This window comes from Marmota monax, unplaced genomic scaffold (genome assembly GCF_021218885.2).
Source record: "Marmota monax isolate L192 unplaced genomic scaffold, Marmota_monax_Labrador192_F-V1.1 WCK01_AAM20220418_F8-fsc00022, whole genome shotgun sequence".
Taxonomy (NCBI): Eukaryota; Metazoa; Chordata; class Mammalia; order Rodentia; family Sciuridae; genus Marmota; species Marmota monax.
Window position 1 is genome coordinate 28,131,120 of NW_026695215.1, and position 27,838 is coordinate 28,158,957.

Sequence of the window (27,838 nt, forward strand, 5' to 3'; positions counted from 1 at the left end):
TGAAATGTAGAAATTGACAGTGGGGAAATATAACACTGGTTCACTTTATGCTTTGAATATAACCATTGCTGCTTTGCCACTGCAATTTTTTTTTTGGTATTGCGGACTGAACTCAGGGGCACTTAACCACTGAACTCCTCCCGCATGTACCTCAATTAAAGGTGATGCCTCTTCTATAGTTGCTAAGGCCCAAAACAGGAGTATCACTCCCTAACCTCCCTGTCACATATGTCATCTTCTATTCATTTACAATTCCTTTAGGTTTTCCTTTACAATATATCCATGGCATCTCCTCTGCCATGTCCTGTCCAAGTCAATATTTCTGGCCATGGCTTTAAGCCTTCTCAAATCTCTCTTGTTTCTTCCTTGTTCCTTACAATCCATATTCACCAATAGTTAGAGTGAATCTGTTAGCTCAGAGTCAGATCTGCTCAGAACCTTGCAACAACTCCCATTTCCTTAGGAAAAGAGGCTGATGCCCTCACAGTGAAGCATCAAGTCTTGATGTGCTTCTTTTTACTTCTATCCTCAATAGTTCCTCCTCTCCTCCTCTGTGATTCCTCATACAGGCCAAGCACAAACCACCTCTGGCTTTTGCATTTTCTTTTTCCCCTGCCTGTAAAGTCTCTGTTCCTCTACCCTGTATCTATGCATAGGACTCACTTCCCCTACTTTCTCAGATCTTGGATACAGTCACCTTAAAGAGATCCTCCCTTACTCAACTAATTAAAATTGCAAATTACTTGTTTCACACAACTCTTCCCGGTTTTTTTCTCTAGAGCGGCTTTTACCGTCTGATACACTACGCATTTTTCATTTATCTTTGTTAGGATGTGTAAACTCTACAGGGCAGAAATACGTTTACTGCGCTTCCAGGACCTGGAAGAGTGCCGGGCACGACCTTTGTGTAGTGAGTAAACGAATGTGAGTCCAAAAGCCCTGCGAAATAAACACTTAACCCCTAGGAGGAATAACCACAACAAATATTACTCCTACCGCGCGAAGGTCAGTCACACCCAAGCCACGCCCGTTAAGGCGGGGCCGCAGCCGGAAGCAGCATCTTGACGGAAGCTCCGCTAGTCCAACTGGGCCCTCCTCCTGACCTGCCCCGGCTCATGCCCCGCCTAATCTAAAGTAGGTGAAAGGTCTGCGGCACTGGTGCCCCAGCTAGGGCGCCAGAGCAAGACTGCCAGGAACTGACAGGCAGACTGACGGACGGACTGACCATGGCAGACGAGCCAAAGACTATCAGCCCGCTCAAGAACTTTGTGGCTGGCGGCTTTGGCGGCGTGTGTCTGGTGTTCGTGGGGCATCCTCTGGACACCGTCAAGGTGAGGGGAGTTTGGGGCGCGGGCTTGGGGAGGAGGCCTGAAGAGGGCTCAGAAAGTGTTCTTGGCGAAGCTCTGCCCCTGGATAGAAGTGGGGGCCCATATGAGCTTCCGAGAAAGGTCTAGAGACTCCCTTTCAGGAGTGGGCGGAAGCTGTACCTAGCGCCCCAAAGAGCCAGACTGCGCAAAATGAGCAGCCTTGAAGTGCTTTTTCAGGAGCTCTTATTTAAAGGTCTCTGTCCCGCAGTCTTCTGACCCCGGGCCACTGCTTCTTGGATGGAAAAGAGAAAGCGGCTTTCTAAAGCCCTGGTTTTATCATCAAGGTTGAAACAGGTCCCTTGTAAAGCCCGTCCCAGGAGGACAACTAAAGACAGTGGTATGGTCATTCTGGAGATGTCATTTGACACACTACCCTGGGACCAGAGTGCTTCATCTCTATTTCTTTTGCATCTTTCCCTGCTCAACAAGGCATTTTCACTCTGTGACCCACAGTAGCCTCCATACTATACTGTGTAGAGATTCCCCTGTGGGAAATAATGAGATCCTCAATGGCTAAGCCCTTTCCAAGGAAAACAGATGTCCAGCTTTACCAAGGGCCAAGCTGATCCATAGGCTAATGCTCAAAACTCCCTCGTGAAAAGACTGGGGGTACCTCAGTAGTAGAGCCTTCATGAATAAGGCCCTGGGTTCAATTCCTAGAACTGTGAAAAAACAAACAAAAGTTCTCCAGTGAGGAAACCATGGTCGAAGTCTCCATGAGAGAGGAGACTTATCCTTTCCTCTGTCTTTTTTACATCACTTCTCAACTCTTCCCCTTGCAACACTTTAAGCAAGTCCTTGCTGGAGACCAAAGTCCACGTCCTGTGACTTTGCATTTGAAACTTTATCCTAGTTTTCTAACTTTATTTCTTAGACACAGACTTGAAGGAAAATGACAGGTCATGGCCAGGGTGGACCTGTGGGCAGCAGACAGGTGTCTTATAGAAACCTACATGTGTGGGGTTTGTTAGGATGTTGGATCCAGTTTCTTTCTCCTTCCTTCCTTTCAGTAGTCTTGGCAATAGGTTGTATGATGTCTTTCAAGAGGGAAACTGCCCTGAGGTAGAGCTTGTACTGAGGTCATTCTATGACCAGGTTTAAAGCAGCTGGGCTGGTTAGGGCATTGTGCAACATGAAATCATATGTTTATTCAGCACATGGTAAATACAGTGTGTGTTGGTGCTTCTCAGACAATGGTATATAGGGCCTTAAAAAATAAAAGGCCCTTGGGCTGGGGCTGTAGCTCAGTGGTGGGTGGAGCACTTGCCTACCATGTGTGAGGCCCTGGGTTCAATTCTCAGCACCACTTATAAATAAAGTAAAATAAAGGTCCATTGACAACTAAAAAAAATTAAAAAAAAAATAAAAGACCCTTATTTACTGCCTTATGTATATATTGCTTCTATCTCCCTATCCTCGTGTTCTTGATATTACTCCCAGGAAGGGCCCAGTGACCTCTGTACTGAATTGTAAATGACTGAAAATACTCCTTGGCATTTTGACATTCAGAAAGTCTCTTTTTCATTAAATCAAATCCACAAATTGCTGACTGTTCTCCTTTTGGCTTCAGAAAGTTAAATTGGCCCAACTAAAACCTAACCTTGAAGTACTTTCAGGGGTTCAAGGCAACTGACCTGTGGCCCATATATCCTAATAAGCCAAGAACTGCAATACCACAGAGATGGGACCTGGGAAAATTCTTAAGGCAGATATTGAAGAGCTGGCTGAATTCTGACTGAAACAGTAGAGAGACCCAGACAATTTGGCATGGGAAGGTATCTTACTCCATTTTATGCTACTGTAGCAGAATCTCTGAGACTAGGTAATTTATAAAGAATAGAGATTTATTTCTTATAGTTTCAGAGCTAGGAGGTTCGAGATCCAGGGGCCCACATCTAGCCAGGGTCTTTGTATTGTGTCTTCCCATGGCAGAAGGTGGAAGGGCAAGAGCACAAGAGATTGAACTCAAGCCTTGAGCCTTTCTGTAGTTGGCATTAATCCATTTATGAGGGTGAAGCCTTCATGATCTAAACACCTCCTATATGGTTTATATGCCTTTGGATTAAGTTTCTAAGATATGTTTTTGGCAAGAGTGAAGGCAAATGTGGGCTTGAAGTAGGGTGTCAGAATGTAAAATAACACCAACTGAGGACTTTAAAATTCTCACTGGTTGGGATGGCTGGTGTCATAATGACAGGTATAAGGTTTATTAAAAAAAAAAAAAAAAATCAGGCGCTGTGATGCATACTTGTAATCCCGACAGCTCAGAAGGCTGAGACAGGAGTATCTCAAGTTCAAAGCTAGCCTCAGCAAAAGTGAGGTGCCAAGCTACTCACTGAGACCCTGTCTCTAAATAAAATAGGGCTAAGGATGTGGCTCAGTGATCGAGTACCATTGAGTTCAATCCCCAGTACTCCCCAAAAAAAAAATCACAAAAGACTATCAATCAGAAATCCTGTTTTTTAAAAAAATTGAACTCAAAACTTTTTGCATGCTAAGCAAGCACTGGCTCAAGTCAGTTTTTGATCCACTTGGCTCACCTTGGAAGTTATAGCTGACCATGAAGAATCTGAAAGCCAATATAAGAGATTCTGGATAAAAAATAATGGTAGCCTCTGTACATTTCTACGGTTCTATACATAAACCCAGACTTGCATGTTACCTTTATTACCTAGAGAATGACTTCTGTATACTGTGGCCTGGAAGGCCCTAACAAATGTATCAGTGAAAGATTCTAAAGAAATAAAGGGGGCTGGAGTTGTAGGTCAGTGGAAAAGCACTTGCCTAGCATGTGTGAGGCACTAGATTTGATTCTCAGCACCACATATAAATAAATAAAGTAAGGTCTATTAAAACTAAAAAAAATATTTAAAAGAAAGAAAGAAAGAAAAAAGGAATAGCCAGGTTTGGTAGCACACACATATAATCCCAGAGATTTGGTAGGCTGAGACTAGAGGATGGCAAGTTTGAGACCAACATGTTAAAAAGGATGTTTTAGAAAGGTTAGTATGGTGGTATGCTTAAGAAGGATTTAAGCGGAATAGTGAGCAGGAAAAAAACTACAGAAGTAACTGGGTGCATCAGTTATTTATTGAACTATAACAATTTAACCCAAAACTTAGTGGGTTAAAACAATAATTACTCATCAACTCTCACAATCTTTGTGAGTCAGATTTTTAGGGAGCACCTTGGGTAGATTGGTCTGGCTTAGGGTTTTGTGTTTTTTTTTTAGTTGTAGATGGACACAATATCTTTTATTTATTTTTATGTGGCTCTGAGGATCAAATCCAGTGCCTCACAGGTGCAAGGCAGGTGCTCTACCACTGAGCTACAGCCCCAGCCCTGGTTTAGGGTCTTTTTTGAGGCTGTAATCAAGAAGTTGGCTGGCATCCATAGCATATAAAGAACACTTACGACTCAATAATGAAAAGATAAATAATCAAATTAAAAATGGGTGAAAGATCTAGACATTTCTCCTAAGAAGATGAACCAATGACCCATGAACACATGAAAAGATGTTCAACATCATTATACATCATGGAAATGCAGTGAGAAGCCAGATGTGGTGGTCCAAGCCTGTAATCCCAGCTACTTAAGAGGCTGACACAAGAGGATAGCAAGTTGAGGCTAGCCTGGGCAACTTAGTAAGATCCTGTCTCAAAATAAAAAAATAAAAAGGACTGCAGATATAATTTAGTCATAGAGCATTTGCCTAACATGTGTGAAACCTGGGGATTCAAGCCTTAAAACTGAAAAAACAACAAAATACCCAGCAATAATCACAATGAGATACCCCACCCACTATATACCTCACCAACTACGATGGCTATAGCTATAATTTTAAAAATAATAAAGTGTTGATGAAGTTGTAGAGAAATTGGAACCCTTGTAAGCTGCTGGTGGGGATATAAAATGATGAGGCTATTAGAGAAAAAAATCTGATGGACCCTCAAATGCTTATAAAGAGGAACTGGGTATGTAGCTCAGTGGTAGAACATGAACTCCACATACCCCCAGGTCCTGGATTCAATCCTCATCATGCATGCACACACACACACACACACAAAAGTTAAATAGCATTAACATATGATCCCAAATTCTAATCATAGATGAATATCTGAATACCTGTGATGGTTAATTTTGTGTGTCAAATTTACTGAATCTGGGGCTAGGGATGTGGCTCAAGCGGTAGCGCGCTCGCCTGGCATGCGTGCGGCCGGGTTCGATCCTCAGCACCACATACAAACAAAGATGTGTCCACAGAAAACTAAAAAATAAATATTAAAAAAATTCTCTCTCTCTCTCTCTCTTTAAAAAAAAATTTACTGAATCTTATTGTACCTAGATATTTGATCAGACATTATTCTGGGTGTGAGGGTGTTTTTGGACATTAACATTTGAATAGTAGAGTGAATAAAGCAGATCTGCACTCCCTAATGTAGGTGGACCTTGTCCAATCAGGTGAAGGCCTGAATAGAAAAGTCTGTTAAAGGAAGCTGCTCCTGTATGCCTGCTTGAACTGAGACATCAGACTTTTCCTGCCTGCAGACTCATACTGAAATATTGGATCTTCTTGGGTCTCTAGCTTGATGATGGCAGATCTTGGAACTTCCCAGCCTCCATACTGGCATGATCCAATTCCTTATAATAAATCTCTTGAGTTATATATCTCCTATTTGTTCAGTTTCTCTAGATAACACTGACCAATATAGTACCCAAGAGAACTGAAAACATATCCATATAAAAACATCCATATAGATACATGAATATCTATAACAGCATTACTGGCACACACATTTATAATTCCAATATTAGAAAGCTGAGGCAGGGTGATCCCTTGAGCCCAGGAGTTCAACCATAGGAGACACGCATTCTCCAAAAAAAAAAAAAAAAAAAAAAGGTAAAAACACAATTGTTTATCAACTGATCAATGGATATACAAAATGTGATATACAATAGGATATTATTTGCCAATAAAAAAGAATCAGGCGGGAGATTTGAATGGAAGGCGACACTAGCTCCTCCTTGGCACGCTGCCCATGCGCTGTCGCCTCCTCTGTCGCTCAGTAGACAGCCAGCCTTTAACTCCCAAACCTTGGGACGCCCCGGGCCGATGAGGCGCCCCGCCCCCTCACCAGCCCCCGCTGCAGCGAGCCTCCTTGGGTTCTTCCTCGGGTCAATATAGTCGGTGAGAATTGGCTGGATTAATGAGCAAAAAGCTGCAGAAGAACACAGACCTCTTAATAAGAAACTACCCCTACAGCCGCCTGGCAATAGAAATATGTATGAAATTCACACGTGGTGAGTACTCCAGATGGCAAGTCCAAGTCCTGTTAGCCCTTAAAGAGGCGGCAGAAGCAGTTTTAGTTCACCTCTTTGAGTTCATCCTCCTCTCCTCTTCCCCAAGGATGTGCAGCTGGCCAGGAGGATCTGCAGCATTGAAGAAGGACTTTGCTGAACTCCTGCAGCTTTGGCTCTGGATGTTACCTAGGACTCTCTGGAGCTACAGCTACACCAGTGGTGTCTGAGGTCCTGCCTGGATTTTGCTCTCTCTGAGCAGTGTGTGCCTGTTGCCCTTAAATTTTCTTTATGAAGGAGAAGACTGCCTGTTTTCTCTGTAGCAGAGGTATTATAGGAGACATTTAACACAGTTTCAAAGACCTGAAAAGACTTAGTTGGTATGTTACTCATATGATTCTTAAAGGGTTTTGAAGACATCAATCTGCTATGTTATAGAAAAAGGATATTTATTATTTTAGATCTTTCTGTACTATATGCATTTTTTTTAAAGAGAGAGAGAGGAGAGAGAATTTTAATATTTATTTTTCAGTTTTTGGCGGACACAACATCGTTGTTTGTATGTGGTGCTAAGGATCGAGCCTGGGCTGCACGCATGCCAGGCAAGCGCGCTACCGCTTGAGCCACATCCCCAGCCCCTGCATTTTTTTTTTTACCATATGTATATTTGTACTTTTATTGAAAATGTAATGGAAAAGAGCACTTCCATTTGTTGCATGAAAGGTTCCAACTCTCCTCACGTACAAATATCTGCCTTCCAGATTAATATCATTAGTGCCTTCAACAATGTGTTGCTTTTAAAAATTAAATTGGGAGTTGAAATAGAAATAATTTTTTTGTTTGGTTTGGTTTTGGTGTTAGGGATCAAATCTAGAACCTTGTACATGCTAAGCATACACTCTACTCCCAGCCTGAAATTTCTCTGATTCCTCCAGCAAATTCCAATCAAAATAATTCAGAAATTCTATCTTATAGAATTTAGCATTTTATTCTTAGTTATAAATTATAGATATATCCATTCAAGATTTTATTTTATTTTTTAAAATATTTATTTTTTAGTTATAGGTGGACACAGTATCTTAATTTTATTTGTATGTAGTGCTGGGGATAGAACCCAGTGCCTTGTGCATGGTAGGTGAGTACTCTACCTCTGAGCCACAGTCCCAACCCTCAAGATTTTATTTTATTCTAATTAAAAATTTTTTTTAGTACTCGGGTTTGAACCCAGGGGCACTTGACCACTGAGTTACATCCCCAGCCTTTTTTATTTTTTATTTTGAGATAGGCTCTCACTAAATTGCTGAGGTTGGCCTTGAACTTGTGATCCTCCTGCCTCAGCCTTCCAAGTGTCTGTAATTATAGGCGTGTGCTGACAAGGTACCCATCATCAAGCCTGGATTCTTTTTTTTTAATATTTATTATTTATTTTTTATTTTTTTAGTTTCGGCGGACACAACATCTTTGTTTGTATGTGGTGCTGAGGATCGAACCCGGGCCACACGCATGCCAGGCGAGCGCGCTACCGCTTGAGCCACATCCCCAGCCCTAAGCCTGGATTTTTTTTAATAAATATTTTTTAGTTGTAGTTGGACACAATACCTTTATTTTATTTATTTTTATGTGGTGTGAGGATCGAACCCAGGACCTCACACGTGCTAGGCAAGCACTCTACCACTGAGCCACAACCCCAGCCCCATCAATCAAAGATTTTAAAGAGTTATTTCAATGTTTTTACAATTTTTACAATGTTTCTTCTTTGTGGAGAAATAATAAAAATAATTCTTTAATGAAAAAGTTAAAATGAAGTTATTGTTTTAGCACACAAAGATTATACCATATTTTTGTATATTAAGTTCCTCAGTTGCACACCATTTGCAAATAGCCACAATGAAAACAAGATAATCAAGGGATGTGGTTTTGCCTCTGGAGTAGAAAGGAATGGATAAAAAAAACCCTGTCCTTCTGTTACTAATGCAATTTAAGAGCTTTCCAGAGAAATGGGAAATGCCACCCAAAGATCTGAGAAACTGTGAGTGATGAAAATGAGTAGTGAGTGCAGATTACTAATAATGAGGTGTTGGTCAGCTAAATTCAGAGACAGACCAAAGGGAAGCACCGAATTTTACTTTCAATAAATTTTAGCCCTTTGTAAAAACTTCTTCTCATTTGACATCAAGTATATTTATGCAGACATTTGAATAAAGCTTATCTATCCATGAATATATTTAGTGTTCTTGTCAGAGTATCATTGATTAGAAGATTACAGATTTTCTCTAGGGTTTTTTTTAACATTTATTTTTTAGTTGTAGTTGGACACAATACCTTTGTTTTATTTATTTATTTTTATGTGGTGGGGAAGATCGAACCCAGGGCCTCTCACACAGTAGGTGAGCGTTCTACCACTGAACCACTACCCCAGCCCTCTAGTTTTCTTTGACACTTCTTTGCTCTTGAAATTGTACTTAGTGGTATTTCACTACAATACATAAACATCATACTCAAATGCCAGGCAGGACTTGTGCTTTCTGCATCACATAGTATTTGTATAATAACATGAGAATAAGTAATTTACATCATGATGTTACATAATGTTACAATTTACTGTAAAAAAAAGAAATGAAATACTAATGAAATAAAAGAGATGTCCCAATTTATAGGTTAAGGGAATGCTAAAGACATGTACAGAGGTGCAAATTTCCCTGTTCAGTTTGATAGACAGTGGGGCCATTGCCACAGACAGATAGATATGATTCTGGAGGGTAATTTATTTTAACTTCTGGTTTCAGGTCCGACTGCAGACACAGCCACCAAGTTTGCCTGGGCAGCCACCTATGTACTCTGGGACCATTGACTGCTTCCGGAAGACTCTTATTAGAGAGGTATGATATCTGGTGCTGGCCATTCCTCTTACTCATAGGAACACATTCAAGGAATTGTTTTGTTAACCCCTCCCCAGGTGATAGGACAGCTTTGATTGTGCTGGAGATCCGTTCCACATGCTAGGATATAGGTATTCTATTATTATCTGTTCTGTAGTCATTGGTGATTTCAGCTACTGTTCTATACAGATGAGTGAAGTCAATAAAATGTTTCTGTTTTGTAAGGCACCATTGAGAACTAGGAATAATTGAAGATATGAAATGGATGGAAATCACATTTGAGTCAATCAGTTTGACAGGGCTCCATATCAGAAGTGCATGTGAAGTACAGAGGAAAAGTCAGCCCATCTTTGAAACATAGAGATAAACAGAGTTTCCATAACCCTAGACAGAGACATTTGATTGGTTTGGAATTATTTGATTATATACCACAGAGCCACAACCCCAGCCGAGAATTCTTATTTTTTGTTGAAGTGATAAAGGCCCTTAATTCTTTATTGAAAGGCTTATAACCAAGTAACAGAGTGGTCTTTATCTCTTCTCATTCTCCAGAGGTAGCTACTTTTAGTTCTTTCAGTTATTTATGTTGTTTTTACCTATTTATAATACACATTCACTACTGTATTTTATTTACCTTTATATATCTATCTATATCTATATTTATCTATATATAAATTTTTTAAACTGGGGATTGAACCCAGGGGTGCTTAACCACAGAGCCACATTGCCAGCCCTTTTATTTTTTATTTTAAGACAGGGTCTTGCTAAGTTGCTTAGGACCTTGCTAAGCAAGCCTTGTTAAACTGGCCTGAAATTTTCTTCTTCTTTTTTTCTTTCTGGGTTTATGTTTGTTTGTTTGTTTTGGGGGAGATTGAACACAAATGTGCTTAACCATTCAGCCATACCCCTGGCCCTTTTTATTTTGTATTTTAAGACAGGGTCTCACTAAGTTGTTGAGGGCCTTGTTAAATTGCTGAGCCTGGCTTCAAATATACAATCCTCCTACCTCAGTCTCCCAGTTGCTGGGATTATAGCCATGTGCCATCATGCTTGGCTGGCCTTGAACTTTGAAGTCTCCTGCTTTAGCCTCCTGAGTTGCTGAGCTTATAGGTGTGTGCCACCATGTCCTGCTTTTTTATACATTTTGAATGTATTTTAGCTACCTATTAGTGTTAGATTATATTATTATTTTTTTAATTTATTTTTCAGTTTTAGGTGGACATAATATCTTTATTTTACATTTATGTGGTGCTGAGGTTCAAACCCAGGGCCCCATGCATGCTAGGCTAGCACTCTACCACTGAGCCACAATCCCAGCCTAGAGTTAGATTATTTTAATTCTTATACTTTCTATCCCTTCTTTCTGCCCCCTTGCCCATCCATATAATTTTATCACATTTTGTCTTTTATTTCAATCTGCTTTTTTGTTCTTGTTGCTGGGGATTGAACCCAGTGCTTCAGGAATACTAAGATGATTAGTATTTTCTATCACTGATTCATGATTCACAAATCACTATTTTCATTATTATAGTTTTATTTTTTAAAATTTTTTTGTAGTTATAGCTGGAGAGCATGTGTTTATTTTATTTATTTTTATGTGGTGCTAAGGATCGAACCCAGTGCCTCACATGTGCTAGGCAAGCACTTTGCCACTGAGCTACAGCCCCAGCCCTTCATGATTTAGTTTTATACATTTTTTTCTTTTAATCAAGTAATGTTCTATGGTATGGATGAAGACATCCCTTGTACAACTTTTTGTTTCCCATGGGATTGGATTAGTAATTCTGTGTCAATTTCCTTTGCTTCTTGTTCTTTTTAATTTTTTAATTGACACAGCAAAATTGTATCTATTTATGGGGTACCATATGAAATTTTTTTTTCTTCTTCTTCTTCTTCTTTTTTTTTTTTTTTGGTGGGGTTCTTTTTTGTCATTTCTTTTTTGGAACTGGGAATCAAACCCAGGGCTTCACATATGCATGGTAAGTGCTTTGCCGCTGATCTACATCCCAGTCCCCATGTGAAGTTTTGATACATGTATACATTGCATAATGTTCAAATCACAGTGAGTATCTATTTCCCCTCAAATATTAATCATTTTTTGAATTGCTTGTCTTTTGTCATTCTGTATCCTAAATGCTCCATCCTGGAGTCTTCCATTCTTCTACTCCTGTGTGAACTGGCTGCTTCTCAGGTCTACCATACCTAGTGACATTCTATAAATCTACTTCAACTCCCTTGGACTGGATCCTTAGTCTCCCAAATCCCAGGTGTTCTTCTTCCTGGGTTTATTATCTTGTTAGGTTGTGATAGTTCTGCCTAATTAATTAATGATGATTTTTTTTCCCTTTTTTTTTTTTTTTTTGTACTGGGGATTGAACTCAAGGGTACTCAACCACTGAACCACATCCCCAGCCCTATTTTGTATTTTATTTAGGATCTCACTAAGTTGCTTAGTGCCTTGCTTTTGCTGAGGCTGGCTTTGAATTCTTTTTTTTTTATATATATATATTTTTAGTTGTCAATGAATCTTTATTTATTTATATGTGGTGCTGAGAATCGAACCCTGTGCCTCACACATGCCAGGCAAGTGTTCTACCACTGAGCCACGTTCCCAGCCCTGGCTTTGAACTCTTGATCCTCCTGTTTCAGCCTCCTGAGAGGCTGGGATTATAGGTGTATGTCACCATGCCCGGCTGTCTAATCATTTATTTGTGTATTTATTTATTTTTAAATATTTTTTTAGTGTAGTTGGACACAATGCCTTTATTTTATTTATTTTTATGTGGTGCTGAGGATCGAATCCAGCGCCTTGCTTGTGCTAGATGAGCACTCTATTGCTGAGCCACAACCCCAGCCCCTGTCTAATTATTTATTGCCTACTACATAGTTACTTTCATTACCACACTGTACTCATTAAAATTGATGTGCAGTCTGGACAAAAATCACATCTTTTATTTTTTATTTATTTTTTATTTTTTTAAAGAGAGAGAGAGAATTTTTAATATCCATTTTTTAGTTTTCAGTGGACACAACATCTCTGTTTGCATGTGGTGCTGAGGATCGAACCGGGCCGCACGCACGCATGCCAGGCGAGCACGCTACCGCTTGAGCCACATCCCCAGCGCCCCCCAAAAAATCACATCTTAATACTCAGAAAATACAGAGAACTGAAGTGTAGCTCATTATTGGAATGTGTGTTTTGTATGTATGAGGTAGTAGGTTTAATCCCTAGTACCACCAAACATCAAAACTACCTTGGAAAATACAAAAATTTCTTTCTTTTTTATTTTTCTTTTGCCACCAGGGAATGAACCCAGGGGTACTTTGCCACTAAGCTATATCATCAGGCCTTTTCATTCATTTTTAATTTTGAGTCAGTTTTGGTAAGTAATTGAGGGTCTTGCTAAATTGTTGAAGCTGGCCTCAAACTTTCTATCTTCCTGCCTCAGCCTTCTGAGGTGCTGAGATTACAGGTGTGTACAACTACCTCTGGCACAAAAATTTCTTAATCACTTGTAATATCATCCCCAAGGAAATCAGATAACATTGTACTTCCTATTTTGTAGCTCACCCCCCCCCCCGCCCGCTTAATAAAAGCCTTTCATATCACAATGTGATTTTATGGCTGCGTGATAGTTCATTTATGGTATTCTTATTTGGCAGCTGTTAAGTTTTTTCCAAAAATTTCTTTCTTTCTTTCCTTTTTTTTTTTGGTACTAGGGATTGAACTCAGAGGCCATCAACCACTGAGCCATATTCCAAGCCCTTTTTTGTGTTTTATTTAGAGACAGGGTCTCACTGAGTTGCTTAGTGCCTCACTGTTGCTGAAGCTGGCTTTGAACTCAGGATCCTCCTGCCTCTGCCTCCTGAGCCGCTGGGATTACAGGCATGTGTCTGTAGTACTTCTTTAAAGCAAATTCTAGAGGGAGAATTTCTGGGTAAAAGGGTATGCTATGTTACTAATTGCCAGATTGCCTTCTAGAATGGAAACTATTTCTGGCTTCTGCAGTGTAAAGAAGAATTATTTCTGATACATGTGTGTGTTTTCTTCCTTTTAAAAGTTCTTCTTTATAGAAGATAAGGAAGCCACAGGTTAGAGGTCACAGCTTTCCTGTTTTAGTGATATAAAAAGTAGAGGTATCTGTAAACAATTTCTGCTTCTGTGATTCCTTACAGGGCATCACGGGGCTATACCGGGGCATGGCTGCCCCTATCATCGGGGTCACCCCTATGTTTGCTGTATGCTTCTTTGGGTTTGGTTTGGGGAAGAAACTACAACAGAAGTCACCAGAGGATGTACTCAGGTGAGTACTCACAGGCCTAGTACACTTGATGCTATTCTGCTTGGTGGTTTGACATGAGGTAAAGGAAAGTTTCTTGACGAATGGGCAGTGGCTGTCTAATGGTCTCTCAGGACTGACTCCTAAGAGTTCCTAAAGGGAAAAGGAAGAAAAAATCCCTTCCCTACCAGATTGTCATGTCTTATATGAGGTAATATGGATTACTGGGGATCTTAGTGAAAACAACTATACATGCAATTGGGAGGTCTGAATGCTAAAATATGTGTAAAATGCTGTGAGAAGAACCTGGTATGGTTGTAACTACAGCAGCAAGCCTTGCTTTCTGTCACTTGGTTGAAGAACTTTTGTTTTATTTCATTTTTATAATGCAATTATAATATGATTGTGATTACAAATAATTTCTTATGAAAGTGAAATAAGTTAAGTGTATTTTTTAATAGTACTAGGAATTGAACCCGAGGATTCTCTTCCACTGAGCTATATCCTTAGCCATTTTTATTTTATTATTTTGAAATAGTATCTTGCTAAGTTGCTTAGGCTGGCCTCAAAATTATAATCTTCGTCCTTCAGCCTCCTGAATTGCTGGGTTTATAGGTATGCCCAGCAGGCCTAGTGTAAAGTATATTCAAAGAAAATCCACTAAACCAGAGTGGTACTGCATGCCTGTAATCCCAATGAATCAGAGACTGAGGCAATAGCATCACAAGCTCAAGGTTTACTGGAGCAACTTAGTAAGGCCTTGACTTGTTAAATAAAATTGAAAAGGGCTGGGGATGTTATTCAGCGATAGAGTGCTTGTCCAGCATGTATGAGGCCCTAGGTTTAATACCCAGTACTACAAAAAAACAAAAACAAACTTTATGAAGTTGAATTGAGTCATAAAGAGGCAGCAGAATCAGAATAATAGCTCAAAAATTTAAAATCTTCTAATGAAAACAGATGGGTGTCTCAAGATGCAAGGGAATTCTGAGTGGAAACTTGGGTTGATAATGTCCACATAATCTGAGGCATGCGGGTGACAACCTCTGGGAGGACTGCAGCCAGTACAGGAACCACTGAGGCTGGATAGGCTTGGCATCTATGAGCTCAAGGGAGGAATCCCTATGTGCCATGTGGTTGATTCTGTCACCATTTCAGGTCATGGTGGGCTGAGTGACTGTCTAGTATATAGATAGTGGTTCTTGTAACAGGAAACTATTTCTGGTGTTCATGTGATCCTCGGAATGTGCCATGCTTCTATAAATAACCACAATGGCTACCAAATGTGAGGGGTTATTTTGAAGCTGTTTGACTATTGGTAGTCCAAGTGTTTCATGGACACATGTTCAATCTGAACACCTGGTCTTCTAGCATATGTACCTATTCACAAGCTGTACCAGGACCATGCCTATGGGCTGTATTCCTGTACATCAGCTGTCAGAGAAATAACCTGTGCCTGAACAAACCTGAAGACACTCAAGACATCACCTGCATAATCCTGTCAGCCCTGCTGTATTCACCTTTTTTCCAGTGGTATTTGGGGATGATGCAGAAAGGAGTGTTACCAGAGCCTTGGGGTAGAAGCTCAGAAAGGCCCAGTACTCATAGTTCCCTCCCTGGGATGGGAGTAGGGAGTGAATGACCGAATAGGCCAGGTGATCATAGTGTCCACAAGGTGCCCTGTGCACATAAAGAGATCCCATCCAGGGCAAAGTCAAGTCCTCTGTCCCAGGATATAAGGTGTGTCCAGCCTAGGGTTGGACATTCTGAAAAGAATGGAGCACGTTGGTCTTAAAGAGGAAATTTAGTTGCTGAGAGGACTCCTCTAAGGACAACAGTGTAAACCGGAATTTTTTGTTTTGTTTAGTTTCATGGATTGAACCCAGGGGCATTTAACCACTGAGCAATGCCTCCAGTCCATTTTATTTTTTTATTTTGAGATAGGGTTTCGCTAAGTTGTTTAGGGGCTCCCTAAGTTGCGAAGGCTGGCTTTGAGCTTATTATTCTCCTGCCTCAGCCTGCCAAGTCATTGGGATTTCAGGAAAATGCCACTGTGCCTGGCTAAAGTACAACTTTGGAACTGGCTATGAATGAAAGCAAGTCTCTTGTCTGTTCAATAGTCAGCCTATATGCTTGCCTAGTATGTCTGAGGTAGTCATGTGAGTCCTGCCTGGAATGAGTACTTGGAAAAACAGGGCTGTGGAAGCTAAGCTGGACCTGTACATAAAGGGAAGAATCTATAGTAGATCTCTCCCAACTGCCATTTGGCATTTGTTCCCTAGGCCTTGGGTTTCTTTGGGTGGGACTGGCCTGAAGGCTCAGTTATGAGACTCTTGGGGTCAGCAGGATCTTGGGGCTCAGGCCTATGTGAAGTTTTTCAGCAACATTTGTTAAGTTGTGGAGACTATTGAAATGTGGTTTTGTGCCCCTTTGTCTCTAGACCACGGTGGTATTGCTATTCCCAAAGAGAAAAGAAGGTGCTAGAAGTGGCATAGACAGCTATAGTGATAGACAGTTGGAGCTTCAGGTCCTCCTCATACTCAATGTGGTGATTTTGTGGGAGCCACAGTGAGAACCCATACCTCTGGCCCCCAGGGAACCATTCCTCACACAGGTGCTACAGGAGCCATTATCCTAATTTAGTACCATCCCTAACTTAGTCTTTTTTTTTTTTTTTTTTTAAATATTTATTTATTTTTTTAGTTCTCGGTGGACACAACATCTTTGTTTGTATGTGGTGCTGAGGATCGAACCCGGGCCGCACGCATGACAGGCGAGCGCGCTACCGCTTGAGCCACATCCCCAGCCCCCCTAACTTAGTCTTAATTGGCCTCTTACCATACATTCGTTGTAACTGGCCTGCCCACCGCTCAGCCTGTAGAGGTGGCCACAGACATTCATTCTTCTTGGCTTTGAAGTGGTCCTGCTTGAGTCTTGGCTTAGAGCATTCTCAGGCCCTTGGTGGTCTAGGAGAAATAAGATTGGAGGGGAACAGGGGTCTCCTGAGGTCCAGATTTTGGGTTAAAGCCTTTTCCTGCCAATAGCCCAGCATTTTATAAATGGGGAATCCAGGCTCTGAGAGGCCTGGGAACTTGTTCCATAGTCACTATGGTAGTTCCAGAGGTGGAAACCATGTCATAGTATAAAGTTTTTTCCATAAATGAGGGATTCTGACTATACACTTTGTGTGAGTGGGCCTCGTGACCGGGCTCCCATTGTTCTTGCTGCTGAGATCCTTGATCTGATCTTTTTGATAACAGAATATTCTTTGGAAATTGGCTCTGTTTTTGGTCCTGGGGATTGAACCCAGGGGCACTTAACCACTGAGTCACATCTCCAGTCCTTTTTATTTTTTATTTTGAAACAGGGTCTTGCTAAGTTGTGGAAGCTGACTTTGAACTTGGGGCCTTCCTGTCTCAGCCTCCTGAGTCACTGGGATTACAGGCATATGCCTCTGGGCCTAGTAGAACTTAGATTTTATGTGAAATATGATTTATTTGTGGCTGTGCTTCTTTCTAGTACAAGTTCTTATCTTTTTCTTACAAAACATCCTCTTTGCTGGGATTGCTTTGTCTTTGGTGGTTAATCACAGGTGCTCATTTCTGGTTTTTATTTTCAATGCAGCTACCCTCAATTATTTGCAGCTGGGATGTTATCTGGTGTGTTCACTACAGGAATTATGACCCCTGGAGAACGGATCAAGTGCTTATTACAGGTAAGGGTGTGATATGTGGGGAGGCAGCTAGCTTTCTCCATTTAGTGTACAATTTTGTGTGCGTGTTTATATCCTTTTACCCTTTGAAAAGGCTTTAGGTAGTGGGCTGAGGTTGTGGTTCAGCGGTAGAGCACTTGCCTCGCATGTGTGAGGCCCTGGATTCAATCCTTAGCACCACATAAAAATAAATAAATAAAATAAATATGTTGTGTCCAACTACAATTTAAAAATAAATATTAAAAAAAAAAAGAAAAGGCTTTAGGTGGGTGTGTAAGACAATTTTAGAGCCGGGTACAGTGGTGCATGTCTGTCATCCCAGCCCCAGGGAGGTCAAGGCAGGAGGATTGTGAGTTCAAAGCCAGCCCCAGAAACAGCAAGACACTAAGCAACTTAGTGAGACCCTGTCTCTAAATAAAATACAAAATAGGGCTGGGGATGTGGTTCTGTGGTTGAGTGCCCCTGAATTCAATTCCTGGTACCAAAAAACAAACAAACAAAAAACCAAAAAACAAAACAAATTTCAGTGTTTACAGGAAAATGAAAGCAATTTTAATAGAATTGAGAACCAGGGCACTACATGAAACTAAAAAAATGTCATACTGGGGCTGGGATTGTGGCTCAGTAGCAGAGAGCTTGCCTCACATGTGTGAGGCACTGGGTTCGATCCTCAGCACCACATAAAAATAAATAAATAAAAGTATTGTGTCCATCTACAACTAAAAAAAAAATGTCATATTCATGACACATCACCCCAGACCTACCCACTTTTATTAGCAGCCATTTTAGGAACTCTAAAAGGTGAGTAATGCTTCATCAGAAGTAGAAGGGAAGCTGCTCCTGCTTGAGATGTTGTGTGTCTCTGTAAACTTCCCAGAAGCCCAGTACCTTTAGTGTGTATTCCATTCTATAATTTTGTAATTTCAAGAATGTTTAAATGGAATGATAAGTATGTACTTTTCAGAACCACATTTTCAACTCAGTATAATTTTCTGGATATTTGTTCAGATTGCTGTGTATATGAATAGTTCATTCATTTTTATTGCTTAGTCGTAGTTATAGGATAGGTGGATCACACTTTAGCCATTTTTCCATAGAAGGACATCTATGTTATTTCTAGTCTGGGGCCATTTTGAAAAAAATTGGTATAACATTTATATATAGATATTTTTGTGAAAAAATAACTATTTCTTTGAGATAAATGCTTTGGAGTACAATCGCTTGGTTGCATAGTAGTTTTATCTTTAGGTTCTTTTTCTTTCTTTTTTTTTAGTTGTAGATAGACATAATACCTTTATTTTATTTATTTATTTTTATGTGGTGCTAAGGATCGAACCCAGTGCCTCATATGTGCTAGGTGAGCGCTCTATACCACTGAGCCACAACCTTAGCCCCTTCCCAGCCCTTTTTATTAAAAAATAAAATGTCTTGAGACAGGGTCTTGCTAAATTGCTTTTGTTGTTGTTGTTTACTTGCATTTTGGATTGCTATGTCTTCTTAGTGGACTAATCTTTTCACCATTATATAATGTCCCTCTTATTATCATTATATAATGCCTCATATTTTGATTACCACATTATTTACTTCCTGGTATTTCAAGTTTACTTCATTAATTGTTTACTTTTGTTCAGAGAATTTCCTTTTGCCATTCCTTCTTTCTTTTTAAAAAAATATTTTATTTTTTAGTTGTGGATGGACACAATATCTTTATTTTATTTTATTTTTTATATGGTGGTGAGGATCAAACCCAGGGCCTTGCATGTGCTAGGCGAGTGATCTACGGCTGAGCCACAACCCTAGCCCTTCTTTTGCCATTATTTCAAATGTTCTTAGTTTTCTTTCATCTGAGAATGATTGATTTTTCTATTTATTTGTGAAGGATATTTCACTGGATATAGGATTCTGGGTTGACAATTCTTTTTAAAAAATTTTATTTTTTAGTTATGAGTGGATATAATACCTTTATTTATTTATTTTATTTTTTATTTTTATGGGGTGCTGAGGATCGAACCCAGTGCCTAATGCATGCTAGGTAAGCGCTCTACTTCTGAGCCACAACCCCGGCCCCAACAATTCTTTTTTTTTTTAAAGAGAGAGAGAGAAAGAATTTTTTAATATTTAGTTTTCGGTGGACACACCATCTTTATTTTAGTTTTTTATGTGGTGCTGAGGATCGAACCCAGCACCCTGTGCATGCCAGGCGAGCACGCTACCGCTTGAGCCACATCCCCAGTCCGACAATCCTTTTTTTTTTTTTTTTAAATATTTATTTATTTTTCGGTGGACACAACATCTTTGTTTGTATGTGGTGCTGAGGATCGAACCCGGGCCGCACGCATGCCAGGCGAGCGCGCTACCACTTGAGCCACATCCCCAGCCCCCCTTTTTTTTTTTAACAGTTGAAAAATACTGTGCCATTTTCTTGAGACAGAGTCCCGCTAAATTGCTTTTTTTTGTTGTTGTTGTTGTTTATATGCATTTTGGATTGCTGTGTGTACTGGCTATTTTTTTTAATCCAATATTGGGGAGTGAACTCAGGGATGCTTTACAACTGAGCTATATCCCATTCCTTTCTTTTTTTATTTTTAGAAAGGGTATCACTAAGTTGCTGAAGGTGGCCTTCACTTTACAATCCTCTTGCATCCTCTTGCCTCAGCCTCCCAAGTGGTGGAGATTCTAAGCCTCTGCTATCACTTGGCCACTTCCTTCTTATCTCCCTTTCTTCTGTCATTCAAATTGCTATTTTCCTATAGGAAAGGTGATTTTTATCCACGGCACCCCAGCTACTTTTAAGAGTTTTTTCTTTGTCTTCAGTTTTCAGAAGTTAAGTTGTGATGTTTCTTGACATAGATTTCTTTTTCTTTTTTTTAACATAGATTTCTTTAGTTTTATTTGTTTGATATTCATTGAACTTCTTAAACTTATAAGTTTATGTTTTGACAAATTTGGGAAGTTTTCAGCAGTTATTTCAGTTCTACCCTGTGAGAGGCCAGTTTGAATGATTCACATTCTCCGTCACTACATCTCATAGTGACCTGGATACTGCCCTCATCCTGGAAGTTTGAGAACACGTCTTCAGACATTGGCATGTCGCCCCATGGATTTAGCTATGCTCACCTCTTCCTTTGTGATACTACTCCTTTGCCCTGTTTGGGATAGAAGGTTCCATGGAATCACTTTGTGTGTCCCCTTTTATTGCTCTGCCTTTGGGTGTGGCCTTCCTAGATGTCAGTCAACCTGCTGACAGCAGACATCAGGAAGCTAGACTCAACCCCCTGAAACCTGACCCCTTGCCTCATTTGAATAGCTTCTCCTCAATAAAAGGGTTCAGCTTTCGCCTGCACTCTCTCTTTTTGCAGACCCTTAAGGTCAGAGGAGCTGTCACAGGACCCCAAAGAAAAACGTATCTCTGTCTCTTATGTGGTTATTTTGTACAGCCCAGTTCCTCTGGAGTGACTTGAGTGTTTTAGTCGTGAGGAACATGACACTACCCTTTTTTTAGTCCCATCCTGTTTTCTCTTCTTCTGAAACTCTGAAGATAGAAATGTTAGGTTTTATATTATAACTTCAGAGTTCCTTGAAGTTCTGTTCAGTTTATTTCATTCTGTTTTCTTTTCTGTTGTTTAGAATGACTAATTTCCATTGTTCTCTCTTCTCATTCACCAATTTCCTCTGCTCTCTTTTTTCTACTCTGCCATTGAGTGAGCTATTCACAAAATTTTTATTTCACTGTATTTTTCAGCTTTAAAAGTTCCATTTGGTTCTTTATTAAATCTTCTATTCCTCTTCTGAAACATATCTATTTCTTTGTTGTGGCTTTCTATTTTTCATCATTTCAAACATGTTCATAATTGCTTTTTAAAGGTTCTTTTGATCATGACTGCCTTAAAATTGTTGTCAGACAATTCTAATAGCTTTGATATCTTAGTTGGCATCTATTGCTTTTCTTTTTTGGTTCAGTGTAAGATTTTCTGGTTTTGAGTGTGACAAGTGATTTTTCTTTTCTTTATTTTTGTTTGTAGTACTGGTGATTGAACCCAGGGGTGTTCTAGCACAGAGCTACATACCCAGTCCTTTTTATTTTTTATTTTGAAATAGTGCTACTAAGTTGCCCAGGCTGGCCTCAGACTAGTGATCCTCCTGCCTCAGTCTTCCAAGTAATTTTTCTATTGATAGCTGGATATTTATGTATTATGTAGAAATTCTAGGAACTTTCTGTTTTAGCTGACTTTCTCTGTCAATACCCTAGCAGAGATGGGAAGGATGAAGCCTCGTTATTGTTAGGTGGAGGCAGAAGCCTAGGCTTCCCATTTGCCTTGGGTTCTGTTGACATCTAGGGCATTTTTTACTACTGGGTGTGGGAGTTCCAAAGTCTCTACTGATACTATGGGGTGGGAGAGTGATGGTTACCGGCTATCAGGGATGAAAGTCCTAGTTCCCTACTTGGTCTTTGCTGACTCTACCCAGTAGCATGTTGCATGCTTGCATGCTTCCTTACAACCTCATAAGAGTGGAAGTCTAGGCTTCCCACTTGTTTTTTTTGCTGATGTATGCAGGGGAGGCCAAGGTTTTTCTATGGTGTTTGGCTGGAGTAGAGAGCTTAAAGTCTAAAAATTTTCTCTCTAGACTGTTCCTTTTTTAGCCCTTCATGGAGAAGGTCTTTTCAGCTTTGTTGTATCTTCTTTGTGGTTCGTGCCAGTTTCTGGGTTCCCAGTCCTTTCAGCTTCAAGTCTTGAGTTAGAAGAGACAAAAAGAAAACTCTGGAAATTCACCACTTTATTCCTGAAGTCTCAATGTCCCTTGTAGCTGGTCTGATATCTTTTCTCCAAACTTTCAGAGTCTTTTATGTTTGTTTAAAAATCAGCATCCATAGTTTTCTTGTTAGATTTAGCATCTTTTCAGAAGCGAAAATCTGGATATTGATTTTGTTCTAAGGAATATTTTTGTTCAGTAGCTTTGAACATCAATCTTTTCTCTTATGACTTTTTTTATTGTAATTTGACACAATACCTTTATTTTATTTGTTTATTTTTATGTGGTGCTGAGGATCAAACCCAGGGCCTCGCAGGTGCAAGGTGAACACTCTACCACTGAGCCATAACCCCAGCCCTCTCTTATGACTTTTTTCATTTCATTTATGCCTAAAGTCCTTTTCTACTTCTAGATCAGACATTGACCTATCTGTACACTTCCCTACTCTGCTGAGCTACTACTTTGTCTCTTCCCTCTTCTTAAACCCCTACCCTCTAGTGTATGACCTGGTATTTTAATTGGGATTTTTTTGCTTCTGTGATCAAAAGACCTGATAAGAATAATATAGAGGAGGAAAAGTTTATTGGGGACTCATGGTTTCAGTGGTCTCAGTCCATAGATGGCTGAATCTGTTGCTCTGGGCCCAAGGTGAGGCACAACATGGTAGAAGGGTGTGGCAGAGGAAAGCAGTTCAGGTAAAGGCACCAGGAAGTAAAGAGAGCTGCATTCACCAGGGACAAAATATAAACCTTGAAGGCACACTTCCAGTGACCTACCTCTACCTCCTTCAGTCACACCTTCCCTGCCTGTAGTTACTACCCAATTAATCCCTGTCAGTGGGTTAATCCAATGATTAGGTTAAGGTTCTCAGAACCAATCATTTCACCTCTGAAAAATTCTTGCATTGTTTAACACATGAGCTTTTGGGGACACCTCATATCTAAACCATAACACCTGGCTCCTGCTTAACTGAGAAATCTGAAACCATCAGGAGAGGACTTCATCAGATGCCTTCTATCAATCACCACCACCTGTCTGTGTGATGGTACATCCATACATGTCCTGATCGTTTTTACCAAGGATGACCTGTGCTTTTATTAGACCCCTGGCTCTCTGTGTATTGGATCTTATCCCTTCTTGTCCAGCCACAGGCATTGCTTTAATATTTCCTCTTTCTTTCTCCTTCAATATCAGTTTTTCACTCCCCACTGTGTCATTCTCATTAGTAATAAAAACATAAACATGCTTATGTTTTTGTTTTTTGTACCAGGGATTGAACCCAGAGATGCTCACTGGGCCACATCCCCAGCCCTTTTTATATTTTATTTAGAGACAGGGTCTCGCTAAGTTGCTTAGAGCTTCACTAAATTGCTGAGGCTGGCTTTGAACTCACAATCCTCCTGCCTCAGCCTCATGAGCTGCTGGGATTACAGGCATGCACCACCATGCTGGGCCATGCTTATGTTTTTTTTATCTTTTTGTGGTGCTGGGAATCAAACTTAGGGCTTCATTCATGCTAAGCAAATGGTCTACCCAACTCTGTCTTAGGATGTCATGAAGTTGCTGAGGCCCTTGCTAAATTGCTGAGTCTGGCCTGAACTTGCGATCCTCGTGCCTCCTGATTTGTTGGGATTCCATGTTTGTGCTACCATGCTGAGCTCAGCCCTTTATATTTATTTTTTTTTTTGAGACATGGTCTTGCTAACCTACTATCCTACTGCCTCAGCCTCCTGAGTAGCTGGGATTATAGGCATGCACCATCATGCTCAGCTAGATCTGTTTGACTTTGATGTTGCTGTTTCTGACCTGATGACCTTCTCTCCCTCTCAGATTCAGGCTTCTTCAGGGGAAACCAAATATACTGGTACCTTGGACTGTGCAAAGAAGATATACCAGGAGTTTGGGATTCGAGGCATCTACAAAGGGACTGTGCTTACCCTCATGCGAGGTAACCTTTGAGGCCCTCATCTGAAGTCACCTGGGGAGGTCACCAGAGGAAGGTATACCACAAAAGGTCCTGAGAGGATTTCCATATTAGTGTTGGCATATGCCACAGCTCTGCCAAGACCATCAGTGTTTGACTTGGTTTTAGGCAGTCTCACCCTAGCTTATATGGACATAGAAGGTTGGAAGGACCTTCTATTCTTCTTGTGTGTCTTCAGGAGTGTAAATCATGACAGTGGTGGTTGAAAAGGATGGGCTGGTAGATGAAAATCCTGGCTGAAGGGATGAGTGATGAGAGTGACTTGGTGATTTCCTGGGATGTGTGTTTGTTTTCAGTGCTGGCGATAGAACCCAGGGCCTCGTGCATGGCTATACCCACCAGCTGTCTCCAAATTACCAGACTGGTTTTGAGAGACAGGTTCTGCTGGGGTGGAATTAGAAAAAACAGAGATAATCCTACTCTTATCCTGAGATGGCAGCTTAAAGGAAAGCCAGATTTATTACCTGTGGTTACAATTACAACTTCTTAATACAACTTCTTAACATATCAGTGGTGTTTACAGCTCACATATGCTAGGCAAGCACACTACCACTGAGCCACAACTGCAGCCCTGGAGGGGATTTTAAAGATGAAATGTGTATTTATACTCACTTGTAGCAGTGCTTGGGCCAGAGCAACATCTGATAACTGCAAAGTGATTAACAAATATGATGTGGCTGCTGAGGAACTTCTCAGGAAATCTTGAATGTTCCAACATCAAGCTTGCCTCTTCTAAGTACAAGTAGTTTATGGAGGTTTTATAGACTAATTCACCTCTTTTTTGCTATTAACAGATGTTCCAGCCAGTGGAATGTATTTCATGACATATGAATGGCTGAAAAACATTTTGACTCCAGAGGGAAAGAGGTGAGAACATTAAATATTAGAAGCCACTTTCTCCATTCATGGATGGGTTGTCTACTTTTTCCATTCATGGATGGGTTGTCCTCTCCTGTGGGTAGTCTGAAAGAGCAAAAGTGACATTTTGTTCTTCCTATATGTACCCTTTCCTGTCATGTCTGCTGAGGTCCAGCTAATCCTCTTACTTTGTGACTCACCAAGTGGAACAAGTATTTGAAATAGGCTGCCTCTAAGAAGTGGATGGAGAGTCTTGCTCTTGGACCTCCTCTTCAGCCAGTTTTTCTCTCTCAGTAACTTCCTTGTCTGCAACAGGGGGGATGGTCTGAACACCACACTTTCACAGTCTTTGTCTGACTGGGGTTGTGGTGGTTGTTCTGCAGTGTCAGTGAACTCAGTGCACCTCGGATCCTGGTGGCTGGGGGCATTGCAGGGATCTTCAACTGGGCTGTAGCAATCCCCCCAGATGTGCTCAAGTCCCGCTTCCAGACTGGTGAGTGTGGTGGTTGTGGATAGTTAGCACTGGCTATCCCTGGTGTGCAAAACTCTTAAGACCCTGGGATACTTTTTCTTTCCATGTAAGCACCCAGCATCTGTCTGACTAACTTTCTACCTCACAGTCATTCATGTCCCAAGAACCTTAGATTCATTTTCTTGTCAGCCTAAACAAATAAATGATATAAGTCAAATCCAAGCCTGGTGTGGCAGCTACACTTGGGAGGTTAAGGCAAGACTGCAAGATCTAGGACAGCTTGGGTAATTTAGTGAGACACTGTCTCAAAATTTAAAAGGTGGGGGTGGTGCTGGGGATGTGGCTCAGTGGTAGAGTCCCCTTGGGTGCCCAGTACTGGAAAAAGTAAAGAAGTCAAATCCACTCTTCCTCCCCTGCATAACCAGAAAGCTTGCTTTTCTCTTTACTTTTTAAAATTTTCCTCTTGCTTCCTCCATTCCTCTTCTCCCCTTCTCCTCCTCTCCTTTCCTCCCCTTGCCCCTCCCCCATCTCTCTCCCTCTATTTATGCTAGGCTAGTCCCTAGCATGACTAGAACCCACTGAGTTTACCCCTATTCCTTTTTCATTCTTCACCCCTCTTGATTCTGGCCCTGACTTTACAGGAAGACTTAACTCTTAGATTGTTCCCATGAGGGTTGCCAGAGTAAGGTCAGGAAGCTTCCTGAAGCCTTAATAATTGGGTTCTACCCCACAGCACCTCCAGGAAAATATCCTAATGGTTTCAGAGATGTACTGAGAGAGCTGATCCGGGATGAAGGAATCACATCCTTGTATAAAGGGTTCAATGCAGTGATGATCCGAGCCTTCCCAGCCAATGCAGTGAGTAGCTGTCAGGGGTTGTAATTTTCCTTCTGGAATCAGAGCAGGGTACACATGGGTTGGCTTTTGCTTGCTCCTGGGATTGCATTAGAGACTCAGTTTTCCCCCTAGTCCATCTTTAGCCACAGTCTCCTTTATTTGCCCATTTTCCTAAAGCTGTCAGAAGGATCTGCCTTTAAGGTTCTCTGGGGTAAGGGGATTTTATATCCTGACCTGGCCATCAGAAGTGGGCAATTGTAGGACCTGTTTTCTTCTCCTTTTAGGAATGAAAGTATAGCTTGCTTCCTTGATTTGGGATGGAAGTGGGGTTAGGGAGGGGTTCTGGTCTTAACAGGGCCAGCCAAGCATGGTGCTATGGGTGGTATCTCTGAATAGTCATACTCTTGTTGGCTTTTTTCTTTCTCTCAACCCCCTTCTTAGGCTTGTTTCCTTGGCTTTGAAGTTGCCATGAAGTTCCTTAATTGGGTGGCCCCCAACTTGTGAGGCTGAAGACTGTTCAAGACTTCTCGATGCTGCAAAGTGTTGTTGAGGAGAAGCAGAGGGCAGGACTAGGCAGTCCTGAAGGGTGATGGGAGGGGAATAGTGGGATCAGACCTCTGTGCATGGAGTTGGTGAAACTATTGCCTTAATGACGTCCTCTACCCTGTATAACTTGAGTGCCATTTTGAAACTTGAATTCACTCTTGTCAATTTAGGGGATCTCAAGAGAATATGGAGATGAAATAAGTAGCTTCTAGAACAGATACCACTGTGGCCAGAGTGCTACATTGTGTTGACTGCTAGCCCTACTATACCCAAAATGTTCCTTGATAAAGAGGTAATCTCAGCCTCTCATTGGCAGCACAAAATATGTGGATTTTCAGCTAGCTAATCAGTTGATTGATCTTCAATCCCTAGCCAGGAAAACCCAACTGATGTCCAGGGTGCCATCTAATCCTGGGATGCGCATAAAGATGTGGACTTATTTAAAGACCATATCAGTCTATAAAAGTGGACTGGGTGGATATACCTAGGAACAGATAACCTGTTAACCATTGGACTTTTTGTTTAACGCAAGAAAAATACACAAAAATAAAGCTAGAGTAGCCTAATTTCCCAGAGGAGGTGAAGAATTTTCCCTCCTACACAGTGAGGACAGTACCAACATACTGGGATAAGTGTGAAAGCCCAAGATATATGAAGGCTCTTTTTTCAACTTCTTTCTCATGAAAGTACCCAATTTTATAGGAAACAATAAATATTGTTTCTAATTTTTGCACTGTGTGATATTTTTTCTTGCAATTCTGTGATATTTCAGCTGGCAATCTGTGTCCATGATGGAAGTCATTAGGAATCCAGTATCATTCCCTGGGAGCCTTAGGCAAGGCCTCTAGCAGGT

At 40.8% G+C, this 27,838-nt stretch overlaps 1 protein-coding gene across 4 annotated transcripts; it reads left to right on the forward strand.

Moving 5' to 3' along the window:
* Positions 1-1,114: 1,114 nt before the first annotated feature.
* Positions 1,115-27,715, forward strand: Slc25a20 (solute carrier family 25 member 20). 4 transcript variants are annotated; one of them, XM_058574879.1, is made up of 10 exons: positions 1,181-1,331; positions 6,775-6,993; positions 9,452-9,544; positions 13,721-13,848; positions 17,449-17,539; positions 24,119-24,236; positions 25,067-25,139; positions 25,514-25,623; positions 26,336-26,460; positions 26,881-27,715. In XM_058574879.1, exons 3-10 carry the CDS (start codon positions 9,497-9,499, stop codon positions 26,941-26,943), a joined length of 756 nt encoding a protein of 251 aa, XP_058430862.1. In that variant the 5' UTR covers positions 1,181-1,331; positions 6,775-6,993; positions 9,452-9,496; the 3' UTR covers positions 26,944-27,715. The 4 variants fall into 4 exon arrangements, with proteins under 4 accessions (XP_046287874.1, XP_058430862.1, XP_046287875.1 ...); XM_046431919.2 differs by having other exon boundaries at positions 6,775-6,896; XM_046431918.2 differs by lacking the exon at positions 6,775-6,993 and having other exon boundaries at positions 1,115-1,331.
* The last annotated feature ends 123 nt before the right edge of the window (positions 27,716-27,838 follow it).

What these genes read in the sequence shown, in the direction of transcription:
- Slc25a20 (XM_046431918.2), top strand. Translation starts at nt 1,227, where the DNA reads ATGGCAGACGAGCCAAAGACTATCAGCCCGCTCAAGAACTTTGTGGCT. An exon ending in GGAAGACTCTTATTAGAGAG is followed by an intron (nt 9,545 to 13,720) that starts GTATGATATCTG and finishes GATTCCTTACAG; the next exon opens with GGCATCACGGGGCTATACCG. An exon ending in CAAGTCCCGCTTCCAGACTG is followed by an intron (nt 25,624 to 26,335) that starts GTGAGTGTGGTG and finishes TCTACCCCACAG; the next exon opens with CACCTCCAGGAAAATATCCT.